The following is a 21362-nucleotide window of genomic DNA, read 5'->3' as shown; positions in this document are numbered from 1 at the left end:
TCTTAAACTTAAAAAGGCATTATATGGTTTAAAACAAGCCCCAAAAGCTTGGCATGATAGATTTAGTAATGTAATGACAAGTTTGAATTTTCGTTCATGTTATACTGACACTGCTTTGTTTGTGAAAAGTGCAGGGTCTTCTGTAGTTATTTTACTACTTTATGTTGATGATATGATCATCACAGGAAGTGATAAGAAAGGCATTAATGATATTAAAAAGGTTTTGAAAGAAAATTTTGATATGTCTGACCTTGGATTCTTAAGATATTTTTTAGGAATTGAAGTGGCGTACTCCCCTCGAGGGTACATTCTCTCTCAGATGAAACTTGCTGCTGACATATGTTTCAAATCTGGTATTTCCGACGATAAGAAGACAGAAACCCCAGAAGTCATCAATGCAAAATTAAGGTTGGAAGATGGAACACCTCTCGAGGATCCTACTCCCTACCGACAACTTGTTGGGTCTCTAACCTACTTATCCATCACACGGCCAGACATTGCTCATGCCGTTCACTCTGTCAGTCAATTTCAACATGCACCTACCACTGTGCACATGAGTGCAGTCTTAAGGATCGTCAGATATATCAAAAATACCATAACTAAGGGAGTTTTTCTTTCCTCTGCCTCATCCCTTGATTTAATTGCTTATACTGATGCAGATTGGGGAGGAAATCCCAATGACTAAGTCTCAACTACCGGATTTTGTGTTTTCTTAGGTGACTCTATGATTTCTTGGAGATGCAAGAAGCAACACAAAGTATCCTTGTCCTCAACGGAAGCCGAATATCGTGCTATGACCACTACAACCATGAAACTTGTGTGGTTAAGAAGCCTCCTCAGTGCTATGGGCATTGTCATCTCTACTCCTTCGAAGCTGTGTTGCGACAACAAAAGCGCAATCTATATTGCAAGCAATCACACCTTCCATGAGCGTACTAAGCATATTGAGATGGATTGCCATTACGTTCGTGATGAATACCTAAGAGGAACCATAGCACTACCTTACGTCACATCAGAGTACCAGTTGGCGGACTTCTTCACTAAGGCTCTTGCAGCTCCTCGGTTTTTGTTTCTTCTTAACAAGCTTTCGGTCATATCCCCGTAAAGCTTGAGGGAGGGTGTTAAAATATATGTAATTCATATATATGTATATATTTATATACATATATATTTGTATAATCTAAAATACCCGATAGGGGTATTTTAGTCATTTCACAAGTACCCGATAGGGGTACTTGTTTCTTTTCTTTCTTTTTGTATTTTTTCCTTTTTATTTTTTATCTTTTATTTTTTGGTTTTTTGTCCACCTAATAGGGGCCACACCATGGAGTCGATGGGGCCCCCAACGGTGACATTTGTGACCGTTGGGGGCTCCCAACGACTCCATGGGAGCCCCTAGGTGGCTCTTCTTTTAAGGCCATATGGCCACTCCTCCCCTCCTTTTGTGTATAAATAGGGGTGAACCCCTCTTGTATTTTTCACTCTTGAGAGTTCTCTCTCTTTCAATAAGAGGCATTTATATTTTTATGTTGTGTTGTCTCCTTTGGGTTTGGGTATTAGCCCTTGTTGTTTGTTCATTAGTGGATGTTGTAAGTGCTTAGAGCACTCTTTACTTTTCCGCATATTTCATTACATCGAAGGTATCACATTCTTAAGAACCTGGAGAGAAAGGACAAACCAAAATAAGACTCTAAGTACACAAAAAAATATGCTAGCCCAAGAGTTGCAAAATTTTAGCAACAAGATATTTTAAACCAAGAATAGAGTGATTTAAACAAAGTAGTAATAATTTTTTGAATCATTAGATATTAAGAAAGACAAGAGGAGTATCCCTCAAAGATGAAATTAAATCATAATCATAAGAAACCATAACGTTGATCATAAGAAGATTTGATTATTTAAAGGACATGATTCATTAAGAAGAGATAAACAATTATAAAAAAATATCTTAAGTATTTCAATCAAGCAGGCACTATGTGAAAATGTCTTTAAAAGGGAATCAAGTTCGAAAAATGACTTCAATGTGAAAATATCTTCAATAAGATCAAGTTCAAAGATCACTTGATTAACCTATAAGAATCACAAAAAGGCTAAGTGCACATAGGCACAATGAAATACTCACAAAGGAATACAAATGCACAAAGGCATGAAAAAAAATCTTTATTTAGAGAACTCAAAAACTTTAGAAAGGGCTAATTAACTTCATGCATGCAATTATGTGAACCATGCTAATACACACATATATGCATCATGCAGTCAAAGCATATTTAATGCACATGGAACAACAATGAAAAGATAGCAATTTTTATCAATAAAAGATGAGTTAATTAAATTTATGCATACCACAATGTGGACACCATAATCAATTAAAAATATAATTCACTCACCCATCCTAGAGTGATTTCAAGTATAGAGGACCAAATATATATATATATATATATATGTTATCAATGAAATTCATGAGTTTTTAATGATAAATATTTTTTCATACAAGGAAGGAACAAGTAGTAAAGATTTTTAAGAGATTCATTAAAGAATTAAAAGATCCCATATGACAAAGGGAATGATATAAGAAAGTCAAAACCAATTTGCGGAAGATGACAAATTTAAGAAATTTCATAAATATCAAGAAATAGTATTTTGCAAAGAGAGATTTAAAAAAAACTTATATAAGGAAGGAAAAATGAAATTTGCAAATCAACACCAAATTGTGAAAAATTACATTCTCACAAATATCAAGAAGTGTTATTTTGCAAACTTTAATAATGTAATGCAAGATGCGTGAAGTTATTTCAATCAATCATTTCTCATAGAAGAGAAGATGAGTTAGACAATTTTGAATAGATTAAAAATTCTCGGGCATTTGAATGAGTAAATTAGAGCATTGGTTTAACCATCACAAGCAATCACCTCCTAGTCTTCCAAACTTCAAATATCAAGTGTATTAGCAACTAAACCAAGAGCATAAACAACATGCCACTAAAGAGCCAAAGACACACACGAAGGTGTGTAAAAACACCTCTTGTCTTCATATAATGACACTTGAAATGGGTGTATCAGCGACTAGAACATGATCACAAAGCCAACAATGAGTTAAAAATCACACACTAAAGTGTGAATAAATATCTCGTCTACATATAGTGACACTCAAAATCAAGTGAGATTACACAGTGTTCCTGTGTCAATCATCTCCGATCGTGACCCGAGGTTCACCTCCAGGTTTTGGGGGCAGTTGCAGTTGGCCTTGGGCACAAAACTGAAATTCAACACTCCTTCCACTCTCAGATCGACGAACAATCTGAACGTACGATTCAGACTATAAAGGACATGCTGCGAGCTTGCATGATGAACTGGAAGGGAGAATGAGACTCTCACACCGGGTTGGCAGAATTCGCGTATAATAATAGTTATCATGCGAGTATCAGAATGGACCCGTACGAGGCCTTATATAGAAAACTTTGCAGATCACCTGTCTACTAGGACAAAGTTGATGAACGGACGCAGGATTCACCAATAGTGCTACAACACTATACTCAGCAAGTGTAGATGATCAGGGCGCGTCTGCATTCCGCGCAAAGTTGACAGAAGTGTTACGCCGATCGTCGCCATCGAGAGCTCGTTTTCTTAACGGAAGATATGGTTTTGTTAAGGTATCTCCTACAAAGAGCGTTTTTCGGTTCGGGAAGAAGGGAAAACTGAGTCCTCGATTCGTCAGACCATTTGAGATCCTAGATCGGATCAGTGAGGCGGCTTACCGTGTTGCACTGCCTCCTCAGTATGCTTAGATCCACAACGTCTTCCACGTATCTATGTTGAAAAGATACGTTCACGACCCATCACACATCATTCATTACGATGATGTGGACATCAAAAAAGACTTGACGTTCGAGGAAAGATCTGTAGCAATCTTTGATCGTCGAGACCAAGTGCTCAGATCAAAAACGATTTTCTTGTAAAAGTACATTGACAACACCATGGAATAAATGAATATACATGGGAGCCTGAGTCAGATATCAGGGAAAAATACCCTGACTTGTATTTTGACCAATGAATGCAATAGAAATTTCACAGACGAAATTATTTTAAGGAGGGTAGGATATAAAAACCTAAAAAAAAGGCTTAGATTCGGGTCGGATCCGGACCTGAACCCGACCTGGACCCAACGGAGGCACCGCCTCTAGTGCTTTCTTAAGACAACGAGGCAAGGGAGGGGTTTCAAATAGAAACCCCTTTTCCCCTCCCGCTCTCTCGTTTATCTCTGTATATTCTCTCCCCTGACCACCTCTCCCACTCTCCTTGCTTTTGCCGAGCAGCGGCCTCCGGCAATACACGCATGCCGACGACCTTCCCTTCGACAACCTCCAGGTACGCACCCTTTTTCTCTTCTTCTTCTCCTTTTCCTTCCGTCTCTCTCTCCCTCACTTCTCCGTTTGCGCAAGGAGGGGCTGAGCCACCTCCCTGGGGAGGGGCAAAGCCCCCTCCTTGCTGCTTTAAATCGCAGGGGAGGGACAGAGCCCCCTCCCTGCGATGTGTTTTGCGAGGGAGGGGCCCAACCCCCTCTCGATGCCTCTGTTTGTAGGGGAGCGGTCGAGCCCCTCCCTGCGTGCCGTATTTGGTGGGGGAGGGGTCGAGCCCCCTCCCTGTGTCTCCTTTTGGCAGGGGAGGGGCTGAGCCCTCCCTATACTTTCTGCGGCCAAGGGAGGGGTCGAACCCCCTCCCTGCACCATCTTTAGCAGGGGAGGGGCCCAACCTCCTCCCTGCACCCTTTTACGGCAGGGGAAGGGGTCGAGCCCCCTCCCTGCTCCCTTTTTCCGGCAGGGGAGGGGTCGAGCCCCCTCCCTGCACCCTCGTTGTTCAGGGGAGGGGTTACGACCCTCCCTGCACCTTCCAGCGACAGGGAAGGGCCCCCCTCCCTGTACCCCCTGCATGCAAGGGAGGGACTGAGACCCTTCCCTGCGTACTGTTTGGCAGGGATGGGGCCAAGCCCCTCCCTGTGCACTCGTTTTGCAGGGGAGGGGGCGATCCCCTCCCTGCACCCTCAGTTTGGCGGGGGAGGGGCCGAGCCCCCTCCCTGCGGCTTCTCCTTCTAGTAAGCAGGGGCGTCGCCCCTGCCTCCGCTAATTTGGGCAGGCAGGGGTGAAGCCCTTTGCCTCCCCCTTTTTGATCGACTGGCAGGGGCCTCGCCCCTGCCTGCTTTCTCTTTCGGCAAGCAGGGGTGAAGCCCCCTGCCTCCCTTGTTTTTGGTTAGGTAGGGGCTTTACCCCTGCCTCTCTTCTACCTTGTCAGGCAGGGGCACAACTGTAAAGCCCGAAAAAAAAAATCGTGTCCGACTCGTGTCAGACACGTGCTCCGCACGTGTCGGACACGAGTCAGGGTCTGCCCCCTGTGTCGGACCCGGATCCGGGCTGGATCCGAGCTCGAGCCGACCCGCGCCCCGGCTTCTCGATTTCTTGAGAAGCCGGTGTCCTTAAAAGGACACAGTGTCTCGGGCGAGGGGCAAAACTCTCGCCCCTTCTCTCTCATCTGCTCCGATCTCCCCCCTCACGCCGCGGCCGCCGGTGACTAGAGACGCTGGTGCGCATCTCCGTCCGGCAGCGTCCCTGATGACCGGCGATCCTCCCTGCGGCCTTCCGACGGTGCGAGCACTCCCCTCTTCGCCTCCCCTTTGAGTTCCGGCGACCCAGTGGCCTTCGAGCGCCGACGACCTTTGTCAGTCGGCAGCCTCAGCATCCCCCTTGTTCTACTCCCTGCGTCGGCCACCGACGACCTTTTAGCTCCGGCAGAACCCCCCTTTTCGTTCCCTGTGTCGTGGGAGCCGCCGACGACCCCCCCCCTGAGCGCCGGTATCCTGCAAGCACGACCACCTCTTCGCCTCTCACCCTTCGAGCGAGGGTTCGTCGCCATCGGTCACCCCTCTGTTGTTCCTCCCTGCAGTTGCCGAGTGCCGGCGACTCGCCGCCGGTCGCCGCTCGTCCCCTCCTTGTCTGGCCATCGGTGGTGCCAGGGACCCCGTGTGCCGGCGACAGCCTTCCGACTTCGGCAACACCACCACCCTCCGTCCGGTAGCCCTCGATCTTCCGGCCTGGCGACTCCCCTGATCTTGGAGGTATAACCCTCCTCTCTCTCTCTTATGTGTGCAGGATGGATCGACAGGGGGGGATGAGCCCCCTGTCATCATCGTCGGTTGGCAGGGGGCTAAACCCCCCTGCCTCCCTTTATTCTTGGTCGACAGGGGGCTGGGCCCCCTGTCGTTGGCTCTTCTTGGCAGGGGGTTTCGCCCCCTGTCACTCTTTTTGCTATTGGACGACAGGGGGGCTGAGCCCCCTGTCGCCTCTTGTTTTGGCAGGGGGGTTACCCCCCTGCCTTTTTGCTCTTGGTCGACAGGGGGAGGGGGGCTGAGCCCCCTGTCACTCTCCCTGTTTGCTGTGGGTCGACAGGGGGGCTGAGCCCCCTGTCGCCTTTTGTTTTGGCAGGGGGGGGGGGGTACCTCCCCTGCCTCTTTGCTGTTGGTCGACAGGGGGGCTGAGCCCCCTGTTGCTTCTTGCTGGCAGGGGGTTACCCCCCCTTGCCTTTTTGCTGTGGGTCGGTAGGGGGACTGAGCCCCCTGCCTTCCTTTTTGATGATCTGTCGACAGGGGGCTCTGTCCCCCTGTCCTTGTGCTTTCTCGGCAGGGGGCTCTGTCCCCCTGTCTTTGCTTTTGTTTTTCGGCAGGGGGCTTCGCCCCTGCTTGCCTGTTGCTCCTCGGCAGGGGGCGGAGCCCCCCTGCTCTTCTGTTGCTCCTCGGCAGGGGGTTCTGTCCCCCTGCCTCTTGCATTGAGCCGGCAGGGGGCGGGCCCCCCTGCCTCCTGCATGGTGCCAGCAGGGGGCGAAGCCCTCCTGATTTTCTTGTTTTCGAGCAGGGGCTTGCCCCCTGCATCTTTGCTGTTTTTCGGCAAGGGGCTTTGCCCCCTTGCCTTGTTCTTGCTGCCAGCGGGGGGTTGCGCCCCTGTCTCTTGTTCTGACAGGGGGTGTTTCCCCCCCTGCCTTGTTGTGGCAGGTGTGGCAGGGAGCCCCTGCTCCCTCCCCTGCCTTTCCTTGTGCTAGCAGACAGGGAGCTCTTGCTCCCTGCCTCTGCTACTGTTGCCAAGCAGGACTGAGGCCCCTGCCTCTGGCACCCTTGTCTGCAGGATGCAGAGCTCCTGCCTCTGCCTTCTGCAGGCAGGAGACCTTGCTATGTTTGCTTCTCTTTTCTTATGTGGCATATACTAACGTTCTAAGATCTCCAGGTTGAACGGTGGATCTCGCTCGCCCTCTGTGGCTCGAGCTTTTGCTTGCCTACGCTACATGCGTACGAGGACCCGCAACCCCTTAAGGTAGGGGATTCTTGCGTGAAAGGACAATGAACTGATAAATGCTAAAATAAGAAAGATAACTAAAAGAGGACGATATATGTATACGTATAATATATATACGTATGTCGTTACCTTCAAGGACGCGGTTTCGCGATCCTTGTCCTCTTTACTTTTCTGCACTTTCCTTTCTGTCGCCGCCGCGCTATATGTGCCTAGGCTTTTCATTTCTGTCTTTACATTTCCTGCCTTTTAACTCAAGGACGCGGTTTCGCGATCCTTGTCCTCTTTACTTTCCTGCACTTTACTTTCCTGTTGCCCCGCGCTTCGCGCCTTGGCATTTACTTATGTTTGCCTTATTCTCCAGGATGCCTGGTTCTCCTTTATGCTCATGCACTTTACCTTCTTGCATTTACTTGTTGCCCCGCGCTTTATGCGCCATGTGCTTTGCTCCTCGCTTTACCCTTCGTGCTTTACTTTCTTGTACTGTCGTGCTTGCTCTTGCACTTGCCTTTTGCTTGTGTTTGTTCTTACCTTGTCGTTGCTCTTCATGCATGTATTCTTATCTCTGTCGTATGCTTTCTTTCTTGCTTACGCTTATCGATCTATCGAGGTGCAACCCTATGCCTCGTGAGTCGTCCTTTACACTTGCGTAGTCAGTGTAGGATCTCCTACCTCACGAGTCGCTTGCGTAGTTGCCTGCTTGTGCGTTACGATGATCGAGGTATGATCTCATACCTCGTGTGGAGCTTTAGCGTTCTACCTTCGCGGTGCGGCTTCGCCCCCCGAGTCTTGTCCCTCGTCGTACTTTTGTATTAGTATGTGCATGAGTTTGCCTCTTGTCAACTTGCACTCCCTGAGTGCAACTTCGAATGTATAGTGTATATCGTTTCACTTGGCTTACAAGCCACGACACGCACTTATGCACTTCAGTTCTCAAAAGACATCGTCTTAGGTGCAAACCTATTTTCAAGATGTATAGCTTGTAAAACAGAGGTAGCGGTCGGACCTCCCAAATTGATGTATTTGGGATAGATGTGTTACAACCTTAGTTGCCTATTCGATACGACTTTGATAACCTTATTTAGGATCCTGTGCACGAATAGGGGTGGGGATCCTAGCAAGGTACTTGCGTCATCACTAAACCGGCGTTACCTCACTTCTGATGCGAGACCTAGTTTTAGGCTTTCTGGTTCAACCATGATTGTAGCGCCTTCCTTCGTGAAGGTATTGCTGGATCTCTTATAAGAGATCCATGTTCTTCCTCTTGTAGTTATACCTTTAGTTACGTACGATATGTTTGGACTACGAAGAGAAGGACGAGAGGTTTATAGTAACCTCTAAGCGTGTATTGACACATTAAGCTAATCCTGTTATATTGCTTTCGCCTAATAGGCGGGTTGCTCGCAATTGTCTAAAGGACCCAAGCACGATCAGTTAGAACTGGAATGAGTTCACTGCGGGTTTCTATAAAGTAGAAGCTTTGGGATTTCCTGCGAGAGATCCATACCCCTCTTATCGTGGTTGTACTTTTGAACAGGTACGTTGCGTACTACGATGAGTAGGATGAGAGGCCTATGTCTGTCTCGAACATGCAATGACATGTGTTTGAGATCACAAGAGTGATGTTTCTACCCTCACTGAGGATTGACCCCCTTTTCATTGTGATTGTATATGTGAATAGTTACGATGCGTACTGCTGTGAGTAAGATGTGAATTGTGTGCTTGTCTCGAACGCGCAATGGCGCGTATAACTCACCTAAATAATAATCATGCGCCTTCACAGGCAAGATGCTCGATTGGGTTGAAAGACCAGAGCATGAGAATGGGACGGCGGTTAAGAAACCCTCCGTCGTGCTCATTCGGAACGGTTCATCAAGAGAGAGGATGGATGGTACAAAACTCCGATGGACAGTCATATATGGCAATCTCGGGCAAAGATCCGACCTTCCCTAGTCATCGGAGGTTAGGGGAAATCCTTCGGGCCACTTCTGCAGAAGTACGGATGCGCATCCATTGGGCCTTTGTTTGCCTTTGGGGATTTACTCTCTTGGTCACAGACCGTCCCCTTAGGAAGCGGACTCAGTCAATCATTCGGGGTATAATAAAATACATAGCATAATGGACCCCCAAATCGATCTCGGCTGTTTCTACGTTTTGCCTTGTGCGTACCCACAACGGCCTGCTCAGTAATGAGACAAGATATAACTTATGCACATGATCTTGAGATATGCATATTGTGACGTGCATTGCTTGCTTGCTTGTTAGCTCGGTAGTTAGGTATGCTACTCGTTGAGCTAGGTACGCCTGTCGAGGCGTTACCCTTGTTGGTTAAACTGCTTACGCAGTTCTGTGCTTGGTGATAACTACCTTCTCATACTAGTTGATTGCTTATCCTGTGTAGCTTACAAATTGCTTGTGATGCAACAGCTTATGCCTCACGATTAATGTAGCTGCTGGCCAATAGGCTGAACCATATAATGGTACTTGTATTTATTTCGAATGTTGTTATGAATACCTGTCTTTTGCAATTGCTTTTGCTTGGCTGGTGGATAGAGTTAGTTACTCTTCACCTATTATATTTGTGAGATTGCTATAGTGGTCTGTTCAAGCACTCTGATCCTTCCTGCTCTTTTACGTAGCTGTCTGCTTTACTAGAGCTTTGCTTACTCCAGATCACATTTGGTTAGATCTGCTAGTCTTGCTTGTTTTTGCTCGGGCTAGCGTTTATCTTACTTATTGCAGCTTCTGCTCTTTCTTGTCCTTTGCACCCCTACTAGTCTGTTGTGTGACTGACCCATTTTCTTGGGCAGGTGGTGAACAGGTTGAGACAGCTTGCGATGGCATGATGACGCGATGCACTCAAGGCAATGCCCTTTCCTGACGTTGCGCTCCTGGGGATACTTTTGATAGATGCGGTATAAGGATTCTTTGAAAGCATCTCTTTTGATTATAACTCTGCATTTCTAAAACTGTATTACCAAAATGTGGTTCTTCTTTTCATTTCAATAAAATATATATTTAAATTGCAAATCGGTTTGTAAGGGGGAATCTGCTTTTGGTTGTAATGTGCCCAAGGTCTAGGGACTTGTTGTTTTGAACCTGATCTTCCGCTGAACTTCTGTTTTAAACTCTGATAAATGATTGATTTCAAAGCTTTCAACCTTTTTCATAAAAGGTTTCAAGTCCACGATTTTGGGGCGTTACAACAACCCCTGCCTACTCTCATTTTCGGAAGGCAGGGGCGCAACTCTTGCCTCTGTCTGATTTTTCGAAAGGCAGGGGCGCACCGTCGACAGGCAGGGGTGCAGCCCCCGTGCCTCCCCATTTTTCGTGTTCAACAGGTTCGCTGGGGGCACGCTGCCCCTGCCTCTGCTTCTTTCACGTCAGGACAACGACAACGCCTCTGTCCTCTCTACCTTTCTGATTGAGATAGCATGTTGACGTCTCGCTTTTGCAGCTCGTACGACGGATCGTGCTCGTGCCCCGCATCCCGAGCCATCAATCGCTTACACCTGCAGACGCCAGCAAACTCGCAACTCCTCGAGGTAGGGGAAGATTGCACGGAGGACTTGGACAATTGAATTGAGTTCAATTAACTAAAAAGGACAATTAAATAAATGTACATGTATATATATATTTATACGAGTACGCATTTAACTCAAGGACGCGGTTTCACGATCCTTATCCTTTACTTTCTGTCATGTCTTTCCTTTGTCGTCGCACTTTGTGCTCAGGCTTTACGTTTGCACTCCTGCTTACAGTCTTTCCTTTGTCGTCGCGCTTTGTGCCCAGGCTCTTGCTTTTGCAAATGTTTCGTTACTGTCTTGCCATTGCAAATGACTCTCAGGTTTTCGCTCATTGCATGTGCTAAAAAGGCATCCTCGTGGAGGATGCAAGGGGTATTTACCACCTTCCCTCTTGCTACAAGAGTTGAGTCAGGAGCTTAACGATATATCCTCGTTTAAGGAGAAGGATCCCTAGCAGGGATCCTGGCTTTTCGTGTGAGCAGTCCTGCAAAGTAGACTTGAGAATTTAGAGAGCTGCGCAAAAGCATCAAAGACTGCCCAAATCGAAGTATTTGGAAGGATGTGATTGACTGATTCTGTTCATTTATTCGACATATCTTGGGTAACTTCGAATTGGGGCTTGAGCAAACTTTTTAGCTGGGGTTCTATTGAGAAACCTGTATCCCGTCTATCAATGCCGGTATCGAGTCATGCGAGGCATGTAAATACCACGATAGCGGATGAGATTCTAGAAAATCGCATGCCAAATGTTGGCACAAACTGTTAGTTGTTTCAAAAGATAAATAAGGTTAAAAGTAAAGTTTGAGAAGCATTACATCTTTGTGAAACACTTTTGTTGAGGCTCCTATTGCGAAACTATACCCCTTTAATCATAGAGTACTTGTAGTCGTGCACTACACGCTAGTACTGCTATGATCGGATGAGACAGTCGTGCGACCTCAAATAATACTAAATGCATAATGCTGTAAACACATAAAAATAGGATCGCCTTCACAGGTAAGATGCTCATTTGGTCAAAAGACCAGAGCATATAGAATGAGTCATCAATTAATTTACCCCTGACGCACTCATTCGCTTCTTGCAGTCTGTCATGAGAGAGGACAAAGCGGTACACACTCCAATGGACAGGTTATTAACAACCACCCCACGGGCAAAGATCCAGCCTCCTCAATCATTGGAGTTAGGGGAAGGGACTACCAGACATTATTCTAGGTGGTAGATCCCATGGACTTCTGCAGAAGTTGGATGCATCCGTTGCCAAGTACCTGCCTTTGGAGAATCCTCTTTCGGCTAAAGCCGTCCCCTTAGGAGCGGACTCAACTAGCTATTCGGGTTATTGAAAATACATAGAATAACATACGCCCAAACTAGTCTCAGTTGTTTCTACGATTTGTCTGCGCGTACCCGCAGACCAGTAATATCGAAGCATAAGTTTGTTCACACTGGTTGATGGGTCATAAGACTTGCTTGTTGTGTGGTAGTTCACAGCTACGATCAAATGAATCGTCATGTTGCGTTTGACAATTGCACTGCTTACTTGCTTTGAACTGCTTACCTGTTTAACTGTTGATCTGTTTTAAACTGCTTACCATGCTGAATTAAATGTTCTTAATTCAGTTTCTTGTAGTCTCTCTTGTGCACCTACTAGTTTTTCGCGAAACTAACACATTCTATGGGTACAAGTGATGATTAGGTATACCACGGGCGATGACAAGATGTCTTTAAGATTTCCTTTTCCTGCTTTTAGCTCGCGTCCTGGTTATTTTTGGGTTTTGTCATGGATTTTCTTTTGGATATATGAATTTTGTACTATTTGAGAACTTTTTTAAATGAAAGTGACTTTTCCAAGTGTTTTGTAAGTATCATGTGTAGTGAGTTTTGGTTCTTTTAGCTAACGTACCCAAAGTTGTCAACTTGCCTTTCTAAAATCAACAAAAGAATTATCTTTCACTGATTATATAAACAAACTCTGAAAGGTTTCAGAGTAAAGAGATTTTCTTTTAGTCTCTTGCCTGTTTTCTGAAAGGTTCGCAAGTTTGAAATTTTTGGGGCTTTACAGATACGTCATTTCCTCAACATTGTGCAAGTCATAATTGGACTCACTATGAAGATTTATGCACTTTCTGCTTAATGCTAACGACCCAGTTGCTCTAAGTTGCCTCATGTGCTTCCCATTTTCTAATCCTAAACTTTGTCCTCAAGCCAAAACCATGCTTAGGTGTTCAATCTGAGACTCTGAATCAAATAACAACATGGAGAAGTATGCTGTATCTTACTGTAGGCTTCTCCTGAGAGTCCACAATTGAAGGGGATCTACATATCAAAATAGTTCTCATCTACTTAAGCAGCACAGGCTCTCTTCAAACTCTCGAGTTAGAAATGAAGTAATTGTAAGTATTTTAAGATGTGATTTATTAATTCTGTCACAAATGGATCTGACCATTATTAGGTTATTAGCCCATTAAGATATTGTTTGTGTATGTGTATATGTACTGTTAATTACGTCATGTAGATTCTAGCCATGAAACTATCATGCGCTGGAAAATGCTTCCTTGCTTTCTTTTTCCAGTCATAATTTGTAGCCCTATTTCACTAGTGCTTGTAGGTTTCTTTGGCGATGCTTGCCTGAAAATTTTTCCTCTTAACATTTTATCGTATGGATTGCATTCGGAAACAGTTGGTGGCAGACTCCAAAATGTTAAGCTAAAGTCTTCATGCATCACTGTTGTGATCTGTTGGTTATAATGAATTTTAGAAAATTTACGTGTCAAATTCTTGATTATATCTAATACTGAATCTTGTACAGGTTGGAGACTTAATGTGTTTCTTGTTGTTAACTAGGTAGGGGGCATTGATACGTTAAACTGCTATTATGCTCATGGAGAAGAGAATCCAAATTTTCAAAGGCGAAGTTATTGGATGCTAGAGAAGTAAGTTCAGTCTTTGCCTTCTTAGAGTACCATTGTATTTGACTTTTTGTTGTAGACTTTGCTAGATTAGTCTTTTACCCCTACAGACAAAGTCATTGTCAAAGTTTTTATTATATTTATTCGTCTAGATGAAGTTCTGATGTGGCATTATCAATTTAGAATATGACTGTTGTAGTAGGATAATTGGACCAGGTCTCTGTATAAGAATAATTGAATAAATCCTTTCACTAATATTTGTTCTTGGCCCTGCCTATTTCATGAGCATATTCAATGTAATCGAAATCATTGTGGTCACTGGTTGGGTTCTCTTGGGAAAAAAGAAACCTTTTTTTGAAGTTGAATTTTCATAATCAAATTATCAGCATAGGCACACTCTTTCCTACTTTCTCTCCTCCCCTCATAGCCTATTATTTCCAGCTTGGCCAGCTTAATATTTATTGCTGACTGTTCATACCCTTTTTTCAAAGGAGAAGTATGGTTCGATGAGGGTGATCCTCTTCCAGTGTTTAAGAAAGAAACGTGGTCAGAGAGTATCACATGATGCCTTCTATCCAGCTCATGCTTTTTGGCTTGTTGAGGATCAATTAATCAAACCATCAATTGAGTATATGTATGTTGACGAACGAGGACGTGCTAGTTGAAGTTTCAAATATTGTAATAATCATGGAACTTGGAAGTTCTTGCACATTGTGTGCTGAAACAATGTTGTTGCTGTCCTTGGTGTTACACAACAATGAAAATGTGAATCTATCTTTTTTCTCAAAAAAAAATCTGGATCTATCTCCATCAATAAGTTTCTGAACAAAATGAAAAGATTTACTGATCAACCCTTCTAACATATAAAATCCAATTTTTTAGCACTAGAAGGTATTTATATATTGATAGTTTGGGTAAAGTATGCAAGGCTTTATTTGGTTCACAGTCATTGATTCCCAATTATGTTGTTATCTGTACCCCACTTTTGAATTATGTGTTGCTGAACTTGATTGACCAAATAAAGCCTTGTCTGCGGGGGAGGGGTCGAGCCCCTCCCTGCGTGCCGTATTTGGCGGGGGAGGGGTCGAGCCCCCTCCCTGCGTCTCCTTTTGGCAGGGGAGGGGCCGGGCCCTCCTTGTGCTCCTTGCAGCCAAGGGAGGGGTCAAACCCCCTCCCTGCACCATCTTTAGTTGGGGAGGGGCCTAGCCTCCTCCCTGCACCCTTTTACGGCAGGGGAGGGGGTCGAGCCCCTCCCTGCTCCCTTTTTCCGACAGGGGAGGGGTCAAGCCCCCTCCTGCACCCTTGTTGTTCAGGGGATACGACCCTCCCTGCACCTTCCGGCGACAGGGAAGGGGCGGAGCCCCCTCCCTGTACCCCCTGTATGCAAGGGAGGGGCTGAGCCCCTTCCCTGCGTACCCTTTGGCAGGGATAGGGCCAAGCCCCTGCCTGTGCACTCGTTTTGCAGGGGAGGGGCTGAGCCCCTCCCTGTGTTAAAATGTAAAACTGTACATATATATATAATAATATTATATTATTATATATATATATATAAATACAATTTTCATTTCTTTCTTTTCTGTCATTTTTTTCCTTTATTTTTATTTTTTGTCTTTATGTCATCTAGTTCAGTTTGAACTAGAATGACGGTTGCTAGTCAAGTCCTGTCCAGACTTGACTAGCAATAGAGTTGTTGGACTGACACATTCCAACGGCTCTAAATAGAGTTGTTGGACTGTGTCCAACAACTCTATTCAGTCCTCTTTCAGCTGTGTATATAAAGGGGTGCAACCCCTCTTGTATTTCATTCCAATGCTTTTTAAGCAATTGGTTTTTCATATCAATAAAGAATACATTTTTATTTTTATTTTGTTTCCAGTTATACCCTTTTTAAGGGTTATGCTTTAGTGTGATTCTTGACACTTGCCCTTGTGAATCTAAGCTCGTGTTTCGAAGATCCCCATTTCATTTCATGGTATCAGAGCTACGAAAGTACTAAATCTTGAGGAAAAGCTGCCTCAATTTCCTTGCCCGTTTGCAAAAGTGTTCGCCACTTGAAGAGAAGTGTTTTATCACTTCATTGGGAAAGGTTTCACATCTTATTGTATTGTTTTTTTCTTCTTTCTTTTTCATTTTCCTTCTTGTTTCTCTTCTATCCCTATTCTTTCTCTCCTTGTAATCGATGGATGACAATGATAAAGTCACCATCATGCCTATGAAACTAAGCGATACGAACTATGTAACATGAGCTTCAATCATGAAGCACCATATATGGGGAAAAGGCCTATGAGGGATTGTGGATGGTTCCGATTCGGAACCTAAGCTATCTCTTACTAAAAAGGAGGGAGATTAGGAGGTCCCTCTATCGGAACAAGAGAAAATCAAGGCTATTGCCTCATACGAGAAGAAATGGAAAGAATGAAGAATATCTCATGCGAAGATAATGTCATGACTTATCAATAGCGTTGACATTAAAAAATGCTCAAGTCTTGCCAAATTTGATCATGCAGATAAGGCATGGAAATACCTTAAGAATTTGTATTCCCTTAAAGATATTGCACACGTGTGCAACCTCCAAGAAAAAGTTCGAATGATGACACAAGGAGACAAAACTATTCGTGAATATTACAATGGGTTGTCCGAACTTTGGGAAGAACTTTTCCTTTTAGAACCAAAGTGGCATTGTGCCGAAGACATCGAGTTTTGTCAAAAACAGCTCGATGCTGAACATTTTTACCAGTTTATCACTAAATTAAGGCCGGAATTTGAAACCACTAAATCGGCCCTACTTCAACAACAACAACAACAACAACAACAACAACAACAACAACAACAACTACGCCTTCATCCCAAAACAATTGGGGTCAGCGATATGAACCAAAAAAGAAATTCATTTTGGGTCTTCCACATGAATCCTTTTCCTCCAATCATTTCTATCCAACGCCATGTCCTCGGTGAGGTTCAAAGCATTCATATCCTTTCCTATCATCTCCATCCAAGTCTTCCTAGGCCTACCCCGACCTCTTTTAACTAATATATTTTCCCATTTCTCCAACCTTCTAACTGGAGCATCATTAGGCCTTCGCCGAATATGTCCAAACCACCGTAAACGATTCTCTCGCATCTTATTTTCAATGGGTGCAACACCTACCTTCTTACGTATCTCTTCGTTCCGAATCTTATCTTTTATTGTATTTCCACACATCCATCTAAGCATCCGCATCTCAGCTACACTCATTTTTTGAATATGATGTCTCTTGGCAGCCCAACATTCCGTACCATATAGTAAAGCGGGTCTAATAGTCGTCCTATAAAACTTTCCCTTCAACCGCAATGGCATTCTACGATCGCACAGCACTCCAGTAGCACTTTTCCATTTCATCCACCCAACCTTTATCCTATGATTTACATCTCCATCAATTTCTCCATACTTTTGAATGATGGATCCCAAATATTTGAAATAATCATTCACCGGTATATCTTGCTCACCAAGCTTCACTACACTCCCATCACTACTTCGTTGCTTACTAAACCGACATTCCATATATTCAGTCTTACTCTTACTCAACTTAAAACCTCTAGCTTCCAATGTCTGTCTCCATAATTCTAACTTAGCATTAACCCCAGCTCTAGACTCATCAATCAAAACAATATCATCAGCAAACAACATACACCACGGTACATTTTCTTGAATTGATCTCGTAAGCTCATCCATCACTATTGCAAATAGGAAAGGGCTTAAAGCAGATCCTTGATGTAACCCAACCGTTATCGGGAAATTGGTTGTCACCCCTCCACAAGTGCGGACATTGGTTACTACTCCTTCATACATATCTTTAATTATACTAATGTACTTGAGAGAAACACCTTTCTTCATCATTGTCCACCAGAGAACGTCCCTAGGTACTCTATCGTATGCCTTCTCTAAATCAATAAAAACCATATGCAAATCTTTGTTCCTCTCTCTATATCTTTCAATAAGTTGTCTAAGAAGATGTATAGCTTCCATAGTTGATCTTCCAGGCATAAAACCAAATTGATTCTCCGATATCATGACAACCTTCCTCAACCTAGACTCAATCACCCTCTCCCAAAGTTTCATAGTATGACTCATGAGTTTTATACCACGATAGTTTGTGCAATCTTGTATATCACCCTTATTCTTATATAAAGGCACCAAAGTACTCTTCCTCCACTCATTAGGCATCTTATTTGTTCGCCAAATCAAGTTAAAAAGATTTGTCAACCATTCTAAACCTTTCTCTCCCAAGCATTTCCAAGCCTCGATAGGTATACCATCTGGGCCAACTGCCCTTCTTGATTTCATTTTCTTCAAAGCCTCTGCAATTTCTTTCTTTTGAATCTTGCGCATGAAGTCACGATTTATCTCATGAAAAGGAATGGAGAAGTCTCCAAGATCTTGAGCATGACTATCATTAAATAGCTTATCAAAATAATCTTTCCATCTCTCCTTAATCTCCTCATCTTTGACTAAAACCCTTTGCGTTTCATCTTTGATACATCTAACCATACCCAAATCCTTCGATTTCCTATCTCTCATCTTTGCAAGCCTATAAATATCCTTCTCGCCTTCTTTGGTATCCAACTTGTCATAAACCTCCTTATATACCTTAGCCCTCGCGTTTCGAACAACTTTTTTAGCTTCCTTCTTTGCTATCATATACTTCTCCAAATTCTCATTATCACGACTCTTACTTAGATTTCTATAACACTCTCTTTTAACCTTAATAGCTAATTTGACATCCTCGTTCCACCATGATGTATCCTTACCTAGTGGTGCACCGCCTTTAGACTCACCCAATACCTCCTTAGCTACTTTTCTCATACCACCCGCTATCTTATTCCACATTGATTCTGAATCCTCCTCGAGACACCAATCAACTTCCTTAACTACCTGCTCTACAAACATTCCTTGTTTAGCTCCTTTCAGTGCCCACCACTTAATTCTAGGATCTATCCTATGTCTATCCCTTTTGCGGCATTGTCTAATTCTAAGATCTAAAATTAAGACTCTATGTTGTGTAGCTACACTTTCTCCTGGTATAACCTTACAATCGATGCAACAACCCCTATCTCTCTTTCTAAGTAGGAAAAAATCTATCTGACTCGTATTAACCCCACTTTTAAATGTTACTAGGTGAGACTCCCTCTTCCTAAACCAAGTGTTTGCTAAGATCATATCATAGGACAAACAAAAATCTAAAATCCTTTCTCCACTTTCATTTCTTTCTCCTATACCATAGCCTCCATGGATATTCTCAAATCCATCCCTACTAATGCCTACATGTCCATTAAGGTCACCGCCGATGAAAAGCTTTTCTCCATAAGATGTCTCTTGTACTACTCCATCTAAATCTTCCCAAAATTGATGCTTAATGGAATCATCTAAACCTACTTGAGGTGCATAAACACTAATAATATTAATAATATCCGTACCTAATACTAATTTAATAAGTAAAATTCTATCACCCTTCCTACGGACCTCAACTACATTATCTATAAACTGACGACTCATAACAATCCCTACTCCATTCCTATTCCTATTTATTCCTGTATACCAAATCTTATATCCCCAAGGTTCTATCACTTTAGCTTTCTCACCTACCCATTTGGTCTCTTGAAGACATAAAATATCAATCTTTCTCCTACACATAACATCTACTAACTCTACCAACTTACCAGTTAAAGACCCTATGTTCCAAGTGGCTAACCTAATTTTATGGTCTTGGACTAACTTCTTTACCCCCACCCGTCCAACAAAGTGAGGGAACCCTTGCCTATTTGACACCACACCCGGGCGCCGGTGTGACGCGTCGCTTCTGGGCGACGACCTAGCAACCCTTGCACATTTATCACTGCCTCCGGGCCTAGAGAGTACAGCGCGTCGCTCAGTAGGGAACGCCCCAACGAAATTCTCATATTGGTTCATTTTCATAGGATATGACAAAGTTTTTATGCTGGCTGTCACAGGCCTACCGCAACCCTCCTCCTTTATCCAGGCTTGGGACCGGCAGTGTATAACTACACAGGCGGAGTTTAAATCGGCCCTACTTCACCGGAAAAAAATTCCTTCTATTGTTGAAACTATTGAAGAGTTAACAATGGAAGAAAATCGTCTCTGAAAAGGTTCTTTAAAAATTGAAGATGATTCTGTTTTAGCCGTGTCTAGACCAGGGAATCATGTTCGATCATATAGGCCTCCTCACTTTAACCGACAAAATGGTGACTATGATAAAAAGAAAGTTATTTGTTATCACTGTCATGAACCGGGACACTACAGGCCACAATGTCCCAAACTTAAGGAGCTGAGAGAAAAAAGAGTTGCAATTGCTGAATCGGAGCCTAAAGATCAGGATGCACCAGTTTCCCTGGCCCAACTAATGGAGATTCTTCAGCCTCTCATCAAAGGTGCCTATTTCTCATCTGAAGCTTCAATCGGCGCAACAGCCTCATCTTTTTCTGATCTAGGTAAAATTTCTTGGCTTCTTGACTCTGGTGCATCTTTTCATATGACCCAGAATAATCAAAGTCTATCCAAATGTGTTAAAAATAAAACAAGTATGTCAAAGGTCTTTACTGCTGATGGGACTTCTCTTGAAATAGAAGGAATAAGAAATTTTGAAAAAATTTATAAAACAAAGAAATTTTCTATTCCAGAAATTAGACATGTTCCCAAATTAAATTTAAATCTTTTATCTGTATCTCAAATTTCTGATTATGGGTGTAATATTTCTTTTTCTTCTCATGGTTGTTTGGTACAAGATCGCCAGTCAGGCAAGCTTATTGGGGAAGGCCATAGAGAAGGAGGATTCTATTACATGATTTTTTTTGAAATGCCGAAAAAAGTTTTTTGTTATAATATTCAAAAAATAGAGTTGGAACTGTGGCATAAGAGAATTGGTCACCCACATATAGCCAAAATCCAACATTTTCCAAATCTTGGGGAAATTTTGTAACTCTGAATCATTTGATTGTAAAGATTGTATTCTCGGCAAAATGAAAAGATTACCATTTCAGAACATAACCTTTTTCTCTTCAAGACCACTTGAATTAATATACTCAGATGTTTGGGGTCCTGCACCAGTAATTTCTAAAGGTGGATTTGTTTACTATGTTATTTTTGTCGATGATTTCTCCCGACATACGTGGATGTACTTTCTCAAACATAAGTCTGAAGTATTTTCATACTTTCAAACTTTTTATAATATGGTTAAAAACAAGTTTCAAAATAATATTACTATTTTTCACACAGATTTAGGGGGAGAGTTTTTATCCACAGATTTTCGAAATTATCTTAAATTGCATGGCATCACACATCAAAGATCTTGTCCTTATACACCTCAACAAAATGGACTGGCAGAACGAAAACATCGTCATATTATAGAAATCACTAGGACTTTATTAATAGCAAATCAAGTCCCGAAAGACTTTTGGGCAGAAGCTGCCTTAACTGCCACCTATCTCATTAATAGGATGCCATCTTCTTCGTTACAAAATATCACTCCCATTGAAAAACTCATGAACATTTCTCCAGACTACTCTAGACTAAGAATATTTGGGTGCAAATGTTTCATATTTAC

At 43.2% G+C, this 21362-nt stretch overlaps 1 protein-coding gene across 1 annotated transcript in view; it reads left to right on the top strand.

Annotated features, from left to right (window-relative positions):
• LOC149811423 (calmodulin-binding transcription activator 4-like) overlaps positions 1 to 21362 on the top strand; it is a 112974-nt gene that overhangs the window by 22157 nt on the left and 69455 nt on the right. Inside the window, 1 exon segment of the mRNA XM_089993241.1 lies at positions 13700 to 13788. Within this exon segment, the coding sequence (XP_089849367.1) occupies positions 13700 to 13788 (89 nt within the window).

The sequence above is a fragment of the Nuphar pumila genome, chromosome 17, assembly GCF_984573655.1.
Source record: "Nuphar pumila chromosome 17, dmNupPumi1.hap1.1, whole genome shotgun sequence".
NCBI lineage: Eukaryota > Viridiplantae > Streptophyta > Magnoliopsida > Nymphaeales > Nymphaeaceae > Nuphar > Nuphar pumila.
This window is presented reverse-complemented; position numbering and strand designations above follow the sequence as displayed.